Source organism: Babylonia areolata, chromosome 11 (genome assembly GCF_041734735.1).
Source record: "Babylonia areolata isolate BAREFJ2019XMU chromosome 11, ASM4173473v1, whole genome shotgun sequence".
In the NCBI taxonomy this organism is placed as follows: Eukaryota; Metazoa; Mollusca; class Gastropoda; order Neogastropoda; family Buccinidae; genus Babylonia; species Babylonia areolata.
The window spans coordinates 5,225,568-5,238,067 of NC_134886.1; the positions used below are offsets into that span (position 1 = coordinate 5,225,568).

The 12,500-nt window shown below is 45.2% G+C and overlaps 1 protein-coding gene across 1 annotated transcript in view; it reads right to left on the bottom strand.

Annotated features, from left to right (window-relative positions):
* Positions 1–12,500, bottom strand: part of LOC143287275 (uncharacterized) — a 29,430-nt gene that overhangs the window by 9,112 nt on the left and 7,818 nt on the right. The window contains exon 3 of the mRNA XM_076595221.1: positions 9,426–9,580. Coding sequence (XP_076451336.1) covers positions 9,426–9,580 — 155 coding nt within the window. The remainder of the gene's footprint in view (positions 1–9,425; positions 9,581–12,500) is intronic.

A 12,500-nucleotide genomic window follows, 5' to 3' on the forward strand; every position in this document is an offset into this window, starting at 1 on the left:
ATATGATGATATCACAAGTGTCAACCTCTCTCCCCGTCATCACAAAGTGCAAGGTGATGACATGACAAGCGTCAACCTCTCGCCCCGTGACAAAGAGAGCAAGACTGTCCCGTGCGACAGTGTAGTGTTGGAAAAAAAGGAAATTTTGGTCAACTTGACCCCTCGAATACGTCATGATTTTCGCTGGGTTTTTTTGGGTTTTTTTTTGTTTTTTGTTTTGTTTTTGTTTGTTTGTTTGTTTGTTTTGTCTTGGTTTTTTTCCTTTTCCCTTCCTTTCTTGCTCTCTTTCTGTGCGTGCGTGCATGTGTGCGTGTGTACGCACACGTGAGTGTGTGTTCCTTCCCTCCCTCATAGTCAGCTCAGGTTGTTGTTTTCTTTTTCTCGTGCATGTATATCTGCACGTAGTTAAGCTCAGCTACAGGTTTGATAAGGAAAACTCACCTGTCGATGTCGTGGGCATCGTGAAATGCTTTAATCACTGGCAGTTGCACCCAGTCAGGGAGAGGTGGTTTCTTTTCCAGTTCCTGCTCCATTCATTTTGGAGTGAGAGGAGTTTTTTTGCCGATTCGGTTCGGGTTTGGGGCCTCCAGTGCCACTACATTTCCTGGGTCCGTGTCCGACCAGGAGGTCTGGAACTACGTTCTGGTTCCAGGGTTTAATCTCCCTTATGTTTTGTTTTCTTCCCTCACGAGCTCTTGAGGTGAGTCAGGTTGGAAGAGAGTGAAGAATGCTAGTTTTGTTTGTTTGTTTTTATAGATAGGGAGCGGCCACTGATATGTATTTCATGCTTTTTTGGTTTTCTTGTTGTTGCTGCATTTAAAATATATACTTTAATTTCAGTGCAGTATGGCCCTGCCAATCCTTGTGGATTCAGATTTATGTATATCTGTGTGCACACATATTCTGTTGTGTTTTTTTTTGTAAACAGTTGTATTAAGGCATTCAGCTGTACGTGTGAGTGTGTGCGAAACCCCTCTGTGTGTCTGCTTTAGCACATGCATTGTTTTTCTTGTGCTTGACTCTTGGCTCGAGTCTCTTTACAGCTCCGAAGAGTGTTCCGACGAGACCCGCACGTTCCCCGGGTGTTAAGGTCGTCTTGGACTCACGCAATCCACCTTCCCCAGCCTCCGCCGTTGTCCTGGGCACCCGCAGCCTTCCCTGCGCCTGTGAATTCCCTGAGTCTGTCACAGGGGTGTCCCCGACGCACATGAAGATTGCCGCTTTGCATGCCCTGTCTGCAGAAGGACTAGGACTCTCAGTGGTCGCCGGCATCTTGGGTTGTCTGTGGCATGGACCCTCGTGTTCAGAACCAATGCGAGCCGTACATGGACGGTAGAGGATGCGTGTGCATGTGTGAGAGCAGTGCACAAGAGGGGTGAGTGTGTGTGTTCGAGCGAATGTGATTTATTTATTTATTTTTCTCTCATTCCCACTTAAAAAAAAACAACAAAAAAAAACAAACGTACAAAGCATGAAATGATGTGGCGATTTGTATTAGCGGGTTAGTAAGTTTGGAAGGGGGGGGGGGGGAATTAAGGGAAATAGTTTAGGCCTCACTGCTGTTTCGGTTGTCAGTATGTCTGTGTGAGTGAGTGAATAAAGTTTGGTATTGTGTATAAATTCTTGGCGTTGGCTGCACTTAATTGAGCGTGCGAGGATCCGGAGACCCATTTTTCTTAACTTTTCTTTTATTAGATTGCGCGGGGCCGGTCGGGTTGTAGGTGGGTCCTCAACCTCAACCGGTCACGTGACAAAGATAACATCACAAGCGTCAGCCTCTCTCCCCGTCATCACAAAGTGCAAGGTGATGACATGACAAGCGTCAGCCTCTCTCCCTGTCATCACAAAGTGCAAGGTGATGACGTAACAAGCGCCAGCCTCTCTCCCTGTCATCACAAAGTGCAAGGTGATGACATGACAAGTGTCAGCCTCTCTCCCGTCATCACAAAGTGCAAGGTGATGACATGACAAGCTGTCAGACTCTCTCCCTCGTCATCACAAAGTGCAAGGTGATATGACAAGCGTCAGCCTCTCTCCCCGTCATCACAAAGTGCAAGGTGATGACATGACAAGCGTCAGCCTCTCTCCCCGTCATCACAAAGTGCAAGGTGATGACATGACAAGCGTCAGCCTCTCTCCCCGTCATCACATAAGTGCAAGGTGATGATATGACAAGCAGTCAGCCTCTCTCCCGTCATCACAAAGTGCAAGGTGATATGACAAGCGTCAGCCTCTCTCCCCGTCATCACAAAGTGCAAGGTGATGACATTGACAAGCATCAGCCTCTCTCCCCGTCATCACAAAGTGCAAGGTGATGATAATTATGACAAGCATCAACCTCTCTTTCCGTCATCACAAAGTGCAAGGTGATGATAATTATGACAAGCGTCAGCCTCTCTCCCCGTCATCACAAAAGTGCAAGGTGATGACATGACAAGCGTCAGCCTCTCTCCCCGTCATCACAAAAGTGCAAGGTGATGATATGACAAGCATCAGCCTCTCTCCCCTTTCACAGAGTGCAAGATGATGATCTACAGCACCACGTGGGACTTACACGCCGCGTGACCAGGCCTTTGAAACTGTCACCAATGCAAACGGTCTTGAGCAACAAAGTCTGCAGTGACCGGAGCCTGGGAGAGCACTTTAACTATCTCCATACGAACGGCGAAAGAGACGACGTTAACAGCGTTTCTCCCCAATTACCACCATCAAAATATTATAAGCGGAAGGCTCTTACACTGAAGAGGTGAATGCTGACAAAGAATACCACAATTCTGACGACGGAAGCTAAAGGTTGGATCATTGAGACACCCACTGGACATCCGAGGGGTCTGTGTAGAGGAGAAGAGAGGACTGGCCGTACTGAGTGAGTTAAAATATCGTTTTCTACAGCCAACAGGACAATCAGCTTCCTCAGAGGAAATCTACATCACCTCAAGAAAAAAGAAAATGACAACGTAAACAGTGTGCATCCGAAGAAACTACTGTCCGCCCAGTATGAGAGAAGGTTTCGCCAGCGTTCATATTGCAAGAATACTTTAGTATGAAGTCATCGGATTCTGTATGAAATTTATACAGAGGACAACATTTTTTTTTTCTTCAAAGGCTGTATATCTGTAGTTATAACTTCATCGTCTTTGAACTGAGTGTCTTACAACGTCCCAGCACAAAGGACAACATTTTGTTTTCTCCAAATGTTGTGTATGGTGTAGTTATAGTATAACTCCATCGTGTTTGAACTTAAGTGACTTACAACGTAGCAGCATAGCTTTTAGCAACACTGAGGACATCGACACCAGAAGCAATCCGGCCGCCAGTTGCTTGTTGACTGTTGTTCCTGGATCCTTCAAGACACGGAGGCTGCAGTCAGTCTGCTCGACTGCTGATGAGAACCAGGATTACCAGGTACGTGGAATACATGTCGGCTTTTCTCATCCATCTGGTCCCTGGTATTGTGTTGTTGTATTGCATTGTATTGCGTTGCTTTACGTTGTGTTGTATTGCATTGTGTTGCGTTGCTTTGTGTTGTATTGCATTGTGTTGTGTTGCGTTGTGTTGTATTGCATTGTTGCCGGCTTTGTATTGTGTTGCGTTGTATTGCGTTGCTTTACGTTGTGTTGTATTGCGTTGTGTTGCGTTGCTTTGTGTTGTATTGCATTGTGTTGCGTTGTATTGTGTTGTATTGCATTGTGTTGCGTTGTATTGTGTTGTATTGCATTGCGTTGTATTGTGTTGTATTGCGTTGTGTTGTGATGTGTTGTGTTGTATTGCTTTACGTTGTGTTGTATTGCATTGTATTGCGTTGCTTTGTGTTATATTGCATTGTGTTGCGTTGCTTTGTGTTATATTGCATTGTGTTGCGTTGTATCGTGTTGTGTTGTGTTGCGTTGTATTGTGTTGTATTGCGTTGTGTTGCGTTGTATTGTGTTGTATTGCGTTGTGTTGTATTGCGTTGTGTTGTATTGCTTTGCGTTGTATTGTGTTGTATTGCGTTGTGTTGTGATGTGTTGTGTTGTATTGCTTTACGTTGTGTTGTATTGCATTGTATTGCGTTGCTTTACGTTGTGTTGTATTGCATTGTGTTGCGTTGTTTTGTGTTGTATTGCGTTGTGTTGTGTTGCGTTGTGTTGCATTGTATTGTGTTGTATTGTGTTGTATTGCATTGTGTTGCGTTGTATTGTGTTGTATTGCATTGTGTTGTATTGTGTTGTATTGATTGCATTGTATTGTTTTACTTTTCTTTCACAACGGATTTCCATGTGTGAAAATCGGGCTGCTCTGCTGGAGAAGAGAGCGTCGCCACAGTGCAGTGCCACCTTTTCTTCTGTCTGCTAGTGTATTTGTTTTACTATCAAAGTGGACATTTTTTTCCCCGAACAAAATTCTGGCAGGGACAGCGTTTATTTAAACTGACGTGGGTTCGTTTAAATGCGCTATATACATGCTGCAATACGGGACGTCGGTTTATCATCTCATCCAAAAACACTAGCACCCAGATCACCAGTCAAAGTCTAATGGAGCGGGAAGTAAGAATTCCGGTCTCGAACCCTAGGACTGGAACGCTTGGGCACTGGCTTCCTAGTCGGGTGTATTATCACCAGGCCACCATTCCATGTTTGTGACCGTGTTGACAACAAGGCGTAGACGTTCACTCTGCCCGTCACACAGAGGACTGTAGGGGAAGAAACGTGGATAACAGCCGTGACCACTTCACTTTTGTATTTGTATTTGTATTTCTTTTTATCACAACAGATTTCTCTGTGTGAAATTCGGGCTGCTCTCCCCCAGGGAGAGCGCGTCGCGATACTACAGCGCCACCCTTTTTTTTTTCTTTTTTTTGGTATTTTTTCCTGTGTGCAGTTTTATTTGTTTTTCCTATCGAAGTGGATTTTTCTACAGAATTTTGCCAGGAACAACCCTTTTGTTGCCGTGGGTTCTTTTACGTGCGCTAAGTGCATGCTGCACACGGGACCTCGGTTTATCGTCTCATCCGAATGACTAGCGTCCAGACCACCACTCAAGGTCTAGTGGAGGGGGAGAAAATTTCGGGGGCTGTGCCGTGATTCGAACCAGCGCGCTCCGATTCTCTCGCTTCCTAGGCGGACGCGTTACCTCTAGGCCATCACTCCACATTGTGTGGCTGTGATGTGCTGTGCCGTCTTGATCTCTTCGCTGACTTTTGACTGATTGTTGTAGACTGCAAGGAAAGGGATAATTCTGCCCAATCACAAGGCGCCACCTCAGAATCACGGTTTGGGTCTGCGTGCTTGGCTACCTGGGCATCAGTTCGTGTCCAGTTCGTCTGGGCGTCGGTAGCTTGTATCACAGCTCGCGTCACTCGGTTTATGCGAGTTACCCTTTGATATTCATGAGAGGGCACTGTCTCAGAATTACGATCGAGTGTGCGAGCTGGGTGCTGGGCCGTCAGTTCTTGCCTGGCTTGGCTGGTGACCAGTCACTGACTTCACAACTCGCCATACTATGTTGAAGCCAGTCTTTATTTTGATTCGTGGACTTCGTTTGATTGATTTCAGTTTAGCCCCCCCTTCTGGAGGACCGAGCAAGATGGCAGAATGGTTAAGACGCTTATCTGCTAATACTGTGTCCGTGAGGGCTTGGGTTCGAATCGCGACTCTCGCCCTTTCTCCCAGGATTGACTGGAAAATCAACCTGAGCGTCCAGTTGTTTGGGTGAGACGATAAACCGAGGTCCCGGTCCCGTGGACAGCACGCACTGAGAAAGAACCCACGGAAACGAAAGTGTTGTCCTCTGGCAAAATTTTGTACAGCGAAACCCACTGACGGAAAGGTACATCAGATATACATGCATGCACTCGAGGCCTGTCTGGAGTATAGGGTAACGCTGTTGTCAGGCATCTGCATGGCGTATGAGGAGTAGCGTATATGGATTCGTCCAAACGCAGTGACGCCTCCTTAAGATAAATGCAGAGAGAGAGAAAGATAGAGAGAGTGTGTGTGTGTGTGTGTGTGTGTGGTTTTTGGTTATTGTTGGGGTTATTTTTGGTGTGTGTGTGTAGAGGCAGGGGGAGGGTGTGTGTGTGGGGGGGGGCGGGGGGAGTGGGGGGGGGGCAGCGGGGGTAAGCTGTGTAGGCTGCTTTCAGTCTTGCTTTTCATTGGATGGCAGGACACAAACAGTAAACAACGACCCCTCCTCCCCCACACACAAACACACTGTACCTGCCCGCGTGCCCCACCCCCCACCCCCACCCCTCAAACCCCCCCGCGCGCGCGCGCACACACACACACATCCTCCTCCGCCTCCCCCCCCCCCCCACACACACACACGCACACTCACACACAAGCAGCTCCCCTCCTCAGCACATCTGATGTATCATTATTTGCGGATTAGTGGCTGTGTGTAAGGGGAGGATTGTCCTCCTTGGCTGCCCGAACGAAGCAGGCTCTCCCACCCCCAGCCCCACCCCCCTTTATCACCCACCCTTCAACCTTTACAGGAGAATTGTTGCCCTTTTCGTTGTGCAACGCTCATTTCAGGAGAGAAAAAACTGAGCTGTGCCAGTTCTTGAAACTTTTTTGCTCCAATTCCTTTCACGTGGCCCTCGAAACTTAGTTCCATTTATCGATTATTTCATTATTTAGAAAGAAAAATATATATGTTGTAAAAATCTCCCCTTTCAGTTTGGCGTTAAAACCCAGGATAGTAGAGGAAAATGTAAAATAAAATAAGATAAAATCTAAAAGTTCGTCAATAAGTAAGCTGTTTCGGTCCCTCTTAACTCTCTCCATACGAACGGCGAAAAAGACGACGTTAACAGCGTTTCACCGCAATTACCACCATCAAAATATTGCAAGCGGAAGGATCTTATACTGAAGAGGTGAATGTTGACACAGAATACCACAATTCTAACGACGGAAGCTAAAGGTTGGGTCATTCAGACACCCACTGGACATCCGAGGGGTCTGTGTAGAGGAGAAGAGAGGACTGGCCGTGTACTGAGTGAGTTAATTAATGAATATGCATGAAGAAAAGCGGAGAGAGAGCAGACACACAGAGATGGACCAGCGAGCGCACCAGCACACACGACGACGACGATGGTGATGATGAGGAGGAGGAAGAAGATTACGATGTCCACCATTATTATCACTGCTGTTATCATTATTATCACCATCATTCTTCTTCTTCTTCTTCTACTTCGTTGTCGTAGTCGTCGTTCTTATTTTCTTTCATTTTATTTCTTTATCTCTGTTTTCTATCGTTCTTTATTTTTATGTTTTGTGTCGTTAAATGGGCAGAATTGTAAAAAGGCCTTTACTGCGCCTAATTCTTTGACTGATTGATTGATTCAATCTTTAATGGTTAATCTTCTTCTTCTATTTCTTCTTCTTCTCCTTCTTATTATTATCATGATCATTATCTGTTTACTTTTCATCATCATCATCATCATCATCATTGTGTTGCAGCGCGCAGAATGATGTTCCATAAACTTGCCACAGGTCTGATCAGTAAAACATTCGTGTTCGTACTCTCTCTCTCTCTCTCTCTCTCTCTCTCTCTCTGTCTCTCTCTGTCTGTCTCTCTCTGTTAATTGGAAGGGGTGGGGAAGTGGCTGGGGCGGACAGCATCATCTGAATTCTTCCCAACACAGCATCATCTGAATTCTTCCCAACACAGCATCATCTGAATTCTTCCCAACACAGCAGCATCTGAATTCTTCCTAACACAGCAGCATCTGAATTCTTCCCAACACAACAGCATCTGAATTCTTCCTAACGCAGCAGCATCTGAATTCTTCCTAACACAGCATCATCTGAATTCTTCCCAACACAGCAGCATCTGAATTCTTCCCAATACAGTATCACATATAATTCTATGGGGTGACTGTTCGAACGGTCTCAGGGAGGGAACCATCCGTTGTGTGCCTGATTCTAAGTGGAGTTTCGTCCCTTCGATGCAGTGTCCGTTTCGAGTGATGTTGTCGTGGCGTATGCGATACGTACATATACTTGCGAGTTGTTGGGGTTCTATTTATTTATTTACTTAGTTTTGGGTTGTTGTTTTTTGTTTATCTATTTATCTATTTTTTACTTGTCTATTCATCTATTTATTTATTCATATATTTATTCATTTATCTATTTCTGACTAATGGCGTCGGGTTATGCTGCGGTGACGTCAGGCATCTGTTTTGCAGATGTGTAGCGTATATGGATTTGTCCGTACGCCTCCCTGAGTAACTAAACCTATTACTCTTTTTTTTTTATTATTCCCCCCCCCCCGCCCCCCCTCGCTCTTGATCAGCCACCCCCCTGCTTAGCAGATGGCGTGGTGCATATGGATTTGTCCGGACGCCTCTTTGAGTGACTGAACGGATTATTCTTCTTTTTTTTCTTGCTCGCTTCTGAACTGGCAGCGAGATACCGGTCCTTCACTGTTGAGCTCCCTGTTCCTCAAGCAATCAAGACAGGTTCAACCCCGCTGATCTAAAAATAGTTGGGGGGTTTTCCATCTATTTTTAGATACTAATGATGATAATGATAATGATACTATAATAATCAGTATATATATATATATATATATATATATATATATATATACATAGAGAGAGAGAGAGAGATATAGATAGATAGATAGAGCGCTGAATATTGTGCAGGGACAAATCAAAGCGTTTTCACATCAGTTATTCACACACATGCATCGCTCTGAACTTGAGAAACTGAAGACAAATAATAGGCAGAGGAGGGAGGCTATCTTGGAAAGAGGCGGGTTTTAAGGCCAGACGTGAAAGAGTTGAGTGCGGAGACCTGACGAAGCGAAAGAGGAAGTTCATTGTTGTTTACACGCATGCATAACTCTGAACTTTAGAAACTGAAGACAAAGAAGAGGCAGAGGAGGGAGGCTGTTATGGAAAGAGGTGGGTTTTAAGGCCAGACTTGAAAGAGCTGAGTGTGGAGACCTGACGAAGTGAAAGAGGAAGTTCATTCCAAATGCTAGGCCCACAGACAGAGAAAGAACTGGGTGTGCGTAAATAGAGTGGATCCGAAGCCGATCGTAGAGAGCGAGATGGGGTGAAGAGGTGACGGTAGCCACAGAGATAGAAAGGGCAGATTTGTGAATGCATATATGACATAGAGTGCTGATCTTGTACTTTATTCTGTGTGAGACAGGGAGCCAATGGAGATGTTGCAAAAGAGGAGTGATGTGCTCAGATCTTTTCTTTCTGAGGACGAGTCGGGCAGCAAAGTTTAGTATACACTGAAGGGACTGAATAGATGAAGCAGGCAAACCAGACAATAGAGAGTTACAGTAGTCAAGGCGAGAGAGAATGAGAGAAACGACAAGTCTAGATGTGGGTGTCGGCGGACGGATATTTTTGAATGGAACTGACACGCCACAACTGACAACAGAGAGACCAGTGGTTCGACCCAAAGGCAAACAGCTCAACCTACCTCGAAGGTCCAGTCGTCGTGGTCAGCAGCCTCCAGGTAGACGGCCCCTTGGTAGGCGTGCAGGCCCTGTCTGCGTGCTGTCTGGTCCAGGTGCAGCCAGCCGTCCGTTTCCTCCTCCCTCTGGAACCACTCCTCACCCTCCTCGGGGGGACGGCCTGTGGGGGGAGGTTACATGATGGAATGCTTCACCCTTTCATTGCATGGAGGGACGCACGCACGCCAAAAGATCAAACACACGCGTTAAAAACCATGTGATCCATGTCAGCGTTCGGTGGGTTATGAGAAGCAAGAACACACCCAGCATGCACCCCCCCGAAAACGGAGTATTGCTGCCTTTATGGCGAGGTAAATAAACAAAAACGGTCGTACAATATATATATATATATATATATATATATATATATATATATATATATATATATATATATATTTTTTTTTTTTTTTTTTTTTTTTTTTTTTTAAAGTGTTACATGACTGTCTGAGTGTGTATGTGTGCGTGCCTGAAATCTGACTGAATAACACATGAAACGAATGATGAGCACCCAAAAGCAGCCATCGGTCGGCTCGTCCCGGGTAAAGAAGCCTGTTGTACAAATGACGCTATGTCGCTGTGTTTGCAAAGCGCTTAGAGCTTGCTCTCTCTCCGACCGAGGGTAGGCGCAGTATAAGCATCCATATAATTCATCATCCATATCGTTCACACGGATACCTATATAGCGATTCTCGGCCAGAGACCAAACTCAAGGCGCTTTACAAATACGGAGTCATTTGCTTGCACAACAGGCTGTGTCATGTGTCATTCAGTTAGGTTTCAGTCAAGCACACAATCACACTCGCATAGATATGTAACATTTTACGTTTATGACCGCTTTGCATATTATTTACCCCACCATGTGGGCAGCCACACACTATTTTCACGCTGACATGGATTACATGATCTTTAACTGAGTGCTTACATTTATTTGCTTATTTATCATCATTGTTGTCTTATTTATTTATCTATTTATTTATTTATTATTATTATTATTATTATTATTATTATTATTATTATTATTATTATTACTACTACTACTACTACTACTACTACTATCCCCCTTTTTTATATATTATAATTATTATTATTTATTTATTTATTTATTTACTTATTTATGTACGCTTATCTATTATTTATTCACCTTTTTTTTTCTCAAGGCCTGACTAAGCGCGTTGGGTTACGCTGCTGGTCAGGCATCTGCTTGGCAGATGTGGTGTAGCGTATATGGATTTGTCCGAACGCAGTGACGCCTCCTTGAGCTACTGAAACTGAAACTGAAACTGAAACTGAGTGCTTATGTGATCTTCTGCGAACGTACACACACAAAAGCGGTTTCGGGCACTGGCAGGTCTGCACATTATGTTGATGTGGAAGACTGACTGGGCAAACCTCCTCCCTTAACCCACGAGGTGCGATGGGTATCGTGCTCAAGAAACTCTGGGCGAGAATTCAGCGTTCTAACCATTTGACCACCGCACCCGTCATTGCTGGCATGGTGTGGGACAGACATCATGTTAACCCCTTCAGTGTGGGACAGACATCATGTTTAACCCCTTCAGTGTGGGACACACATCATGATTAACCCCTTCAATGTGGGACAGACGATATCATGTTTAACCCCTTCAGTGTGGGACACACATCATGATCAACCCCTTCAGTGTGGGTTAGACGATATCATGTTTAACCCCTTCATTGTGGGGCAGATATCATGATTAACCCCTTCAGTGTGGGACAGACATCATGATTAACCCCTTCAGTGTGGGACAGACATCATGTTTAACCCCTTCAGTGTGGGACAGACATCATGATTAACCCCTTCAGTGTGGGACACACATCATGATTAACCCCTTCAGTGTGGGACACACATCATGATTAACCCCTTCAGTGTGGGACAGACATTATCTTTAACCCCTTCAGTGTGGGACAGACATCATGATTAACCCCTTCAGTGTGGGATACACATCATGATTAACCCCTTCATTGTGGGACACACATCATGTTTAACCCCTTCAGTGTGGGACACACATCATGATTAACCCCTTCAGTGTGGGACACACATCATGTTTAACCCCTTCAGTGTGGGACACACATCATGTTTAACCCCTTCAGTGTGGGACAGACGATATCATGTTTAACCCCTTCAGTGTGGGACAGACATCATGTTTAACCCCTTCAGTGTGGGACAGACGATATCATGTTTAACCCCTTCATTGTGGGACAGACATTATCTTTAACCCCTTCAGTGTGGGACAGACATCATGATTAACCCCTTCAGTGTGGGACACACATCATGATTAACCCCTTCAGTGTGGGACACACATCATGATTAACCCCTTCAGTGTGGGACACACATCATGTTTAACCCCTTCAGTGTGGGACAGACATCATGTTTAACCCCTTCAGTGTGGGACAGACATCATGATTAACACCTTCAGTGTGGGACAGACGATATCATGTTTAACCCCTTCAGTGTGGGACAGACATCATGATTAACCCCTTCAGTGTGGGACAGACATCATGTTTAACCCCTTCAGTGTGGGACAGACATCATGATTAACCCCTTCAGTGTGGGACAGACAGACATGATTAACCCCTTCAGTGTGGGACAGACATCATGATTAACCCCTTCAGTGTGGGACAGACATCATGTTTAACCCCTTCAGTGTGGGACAGACATCATGATTAACGCCTTCAGTGTGGGACAGACGATATCATGTTTAACCCCTTCAGTGTGGGACAGAAGATATCATGTTTAACCCCTTCAGTGTGGGACAGACATTATCTTTAACCCCTTCAGTGTGGGACAGACATCATGATTAACCCCTTCAGTGTGGGACAGACATCATGTTTAACCCCTTCAGTGTGGGACAGACATCATGTTTAACCCCTTCAGTGTGGGACAGATATCATGTTTAACCCCTTCAGTGTGGGACAGACATTATCTTTAACCCCTTCAGTGTGGGACAGACATCATGATTAACCCCTTCAGTGTGGGACAGTCATCATGTTAACCCCTTCAGTGTGGGACAGACATCATGATC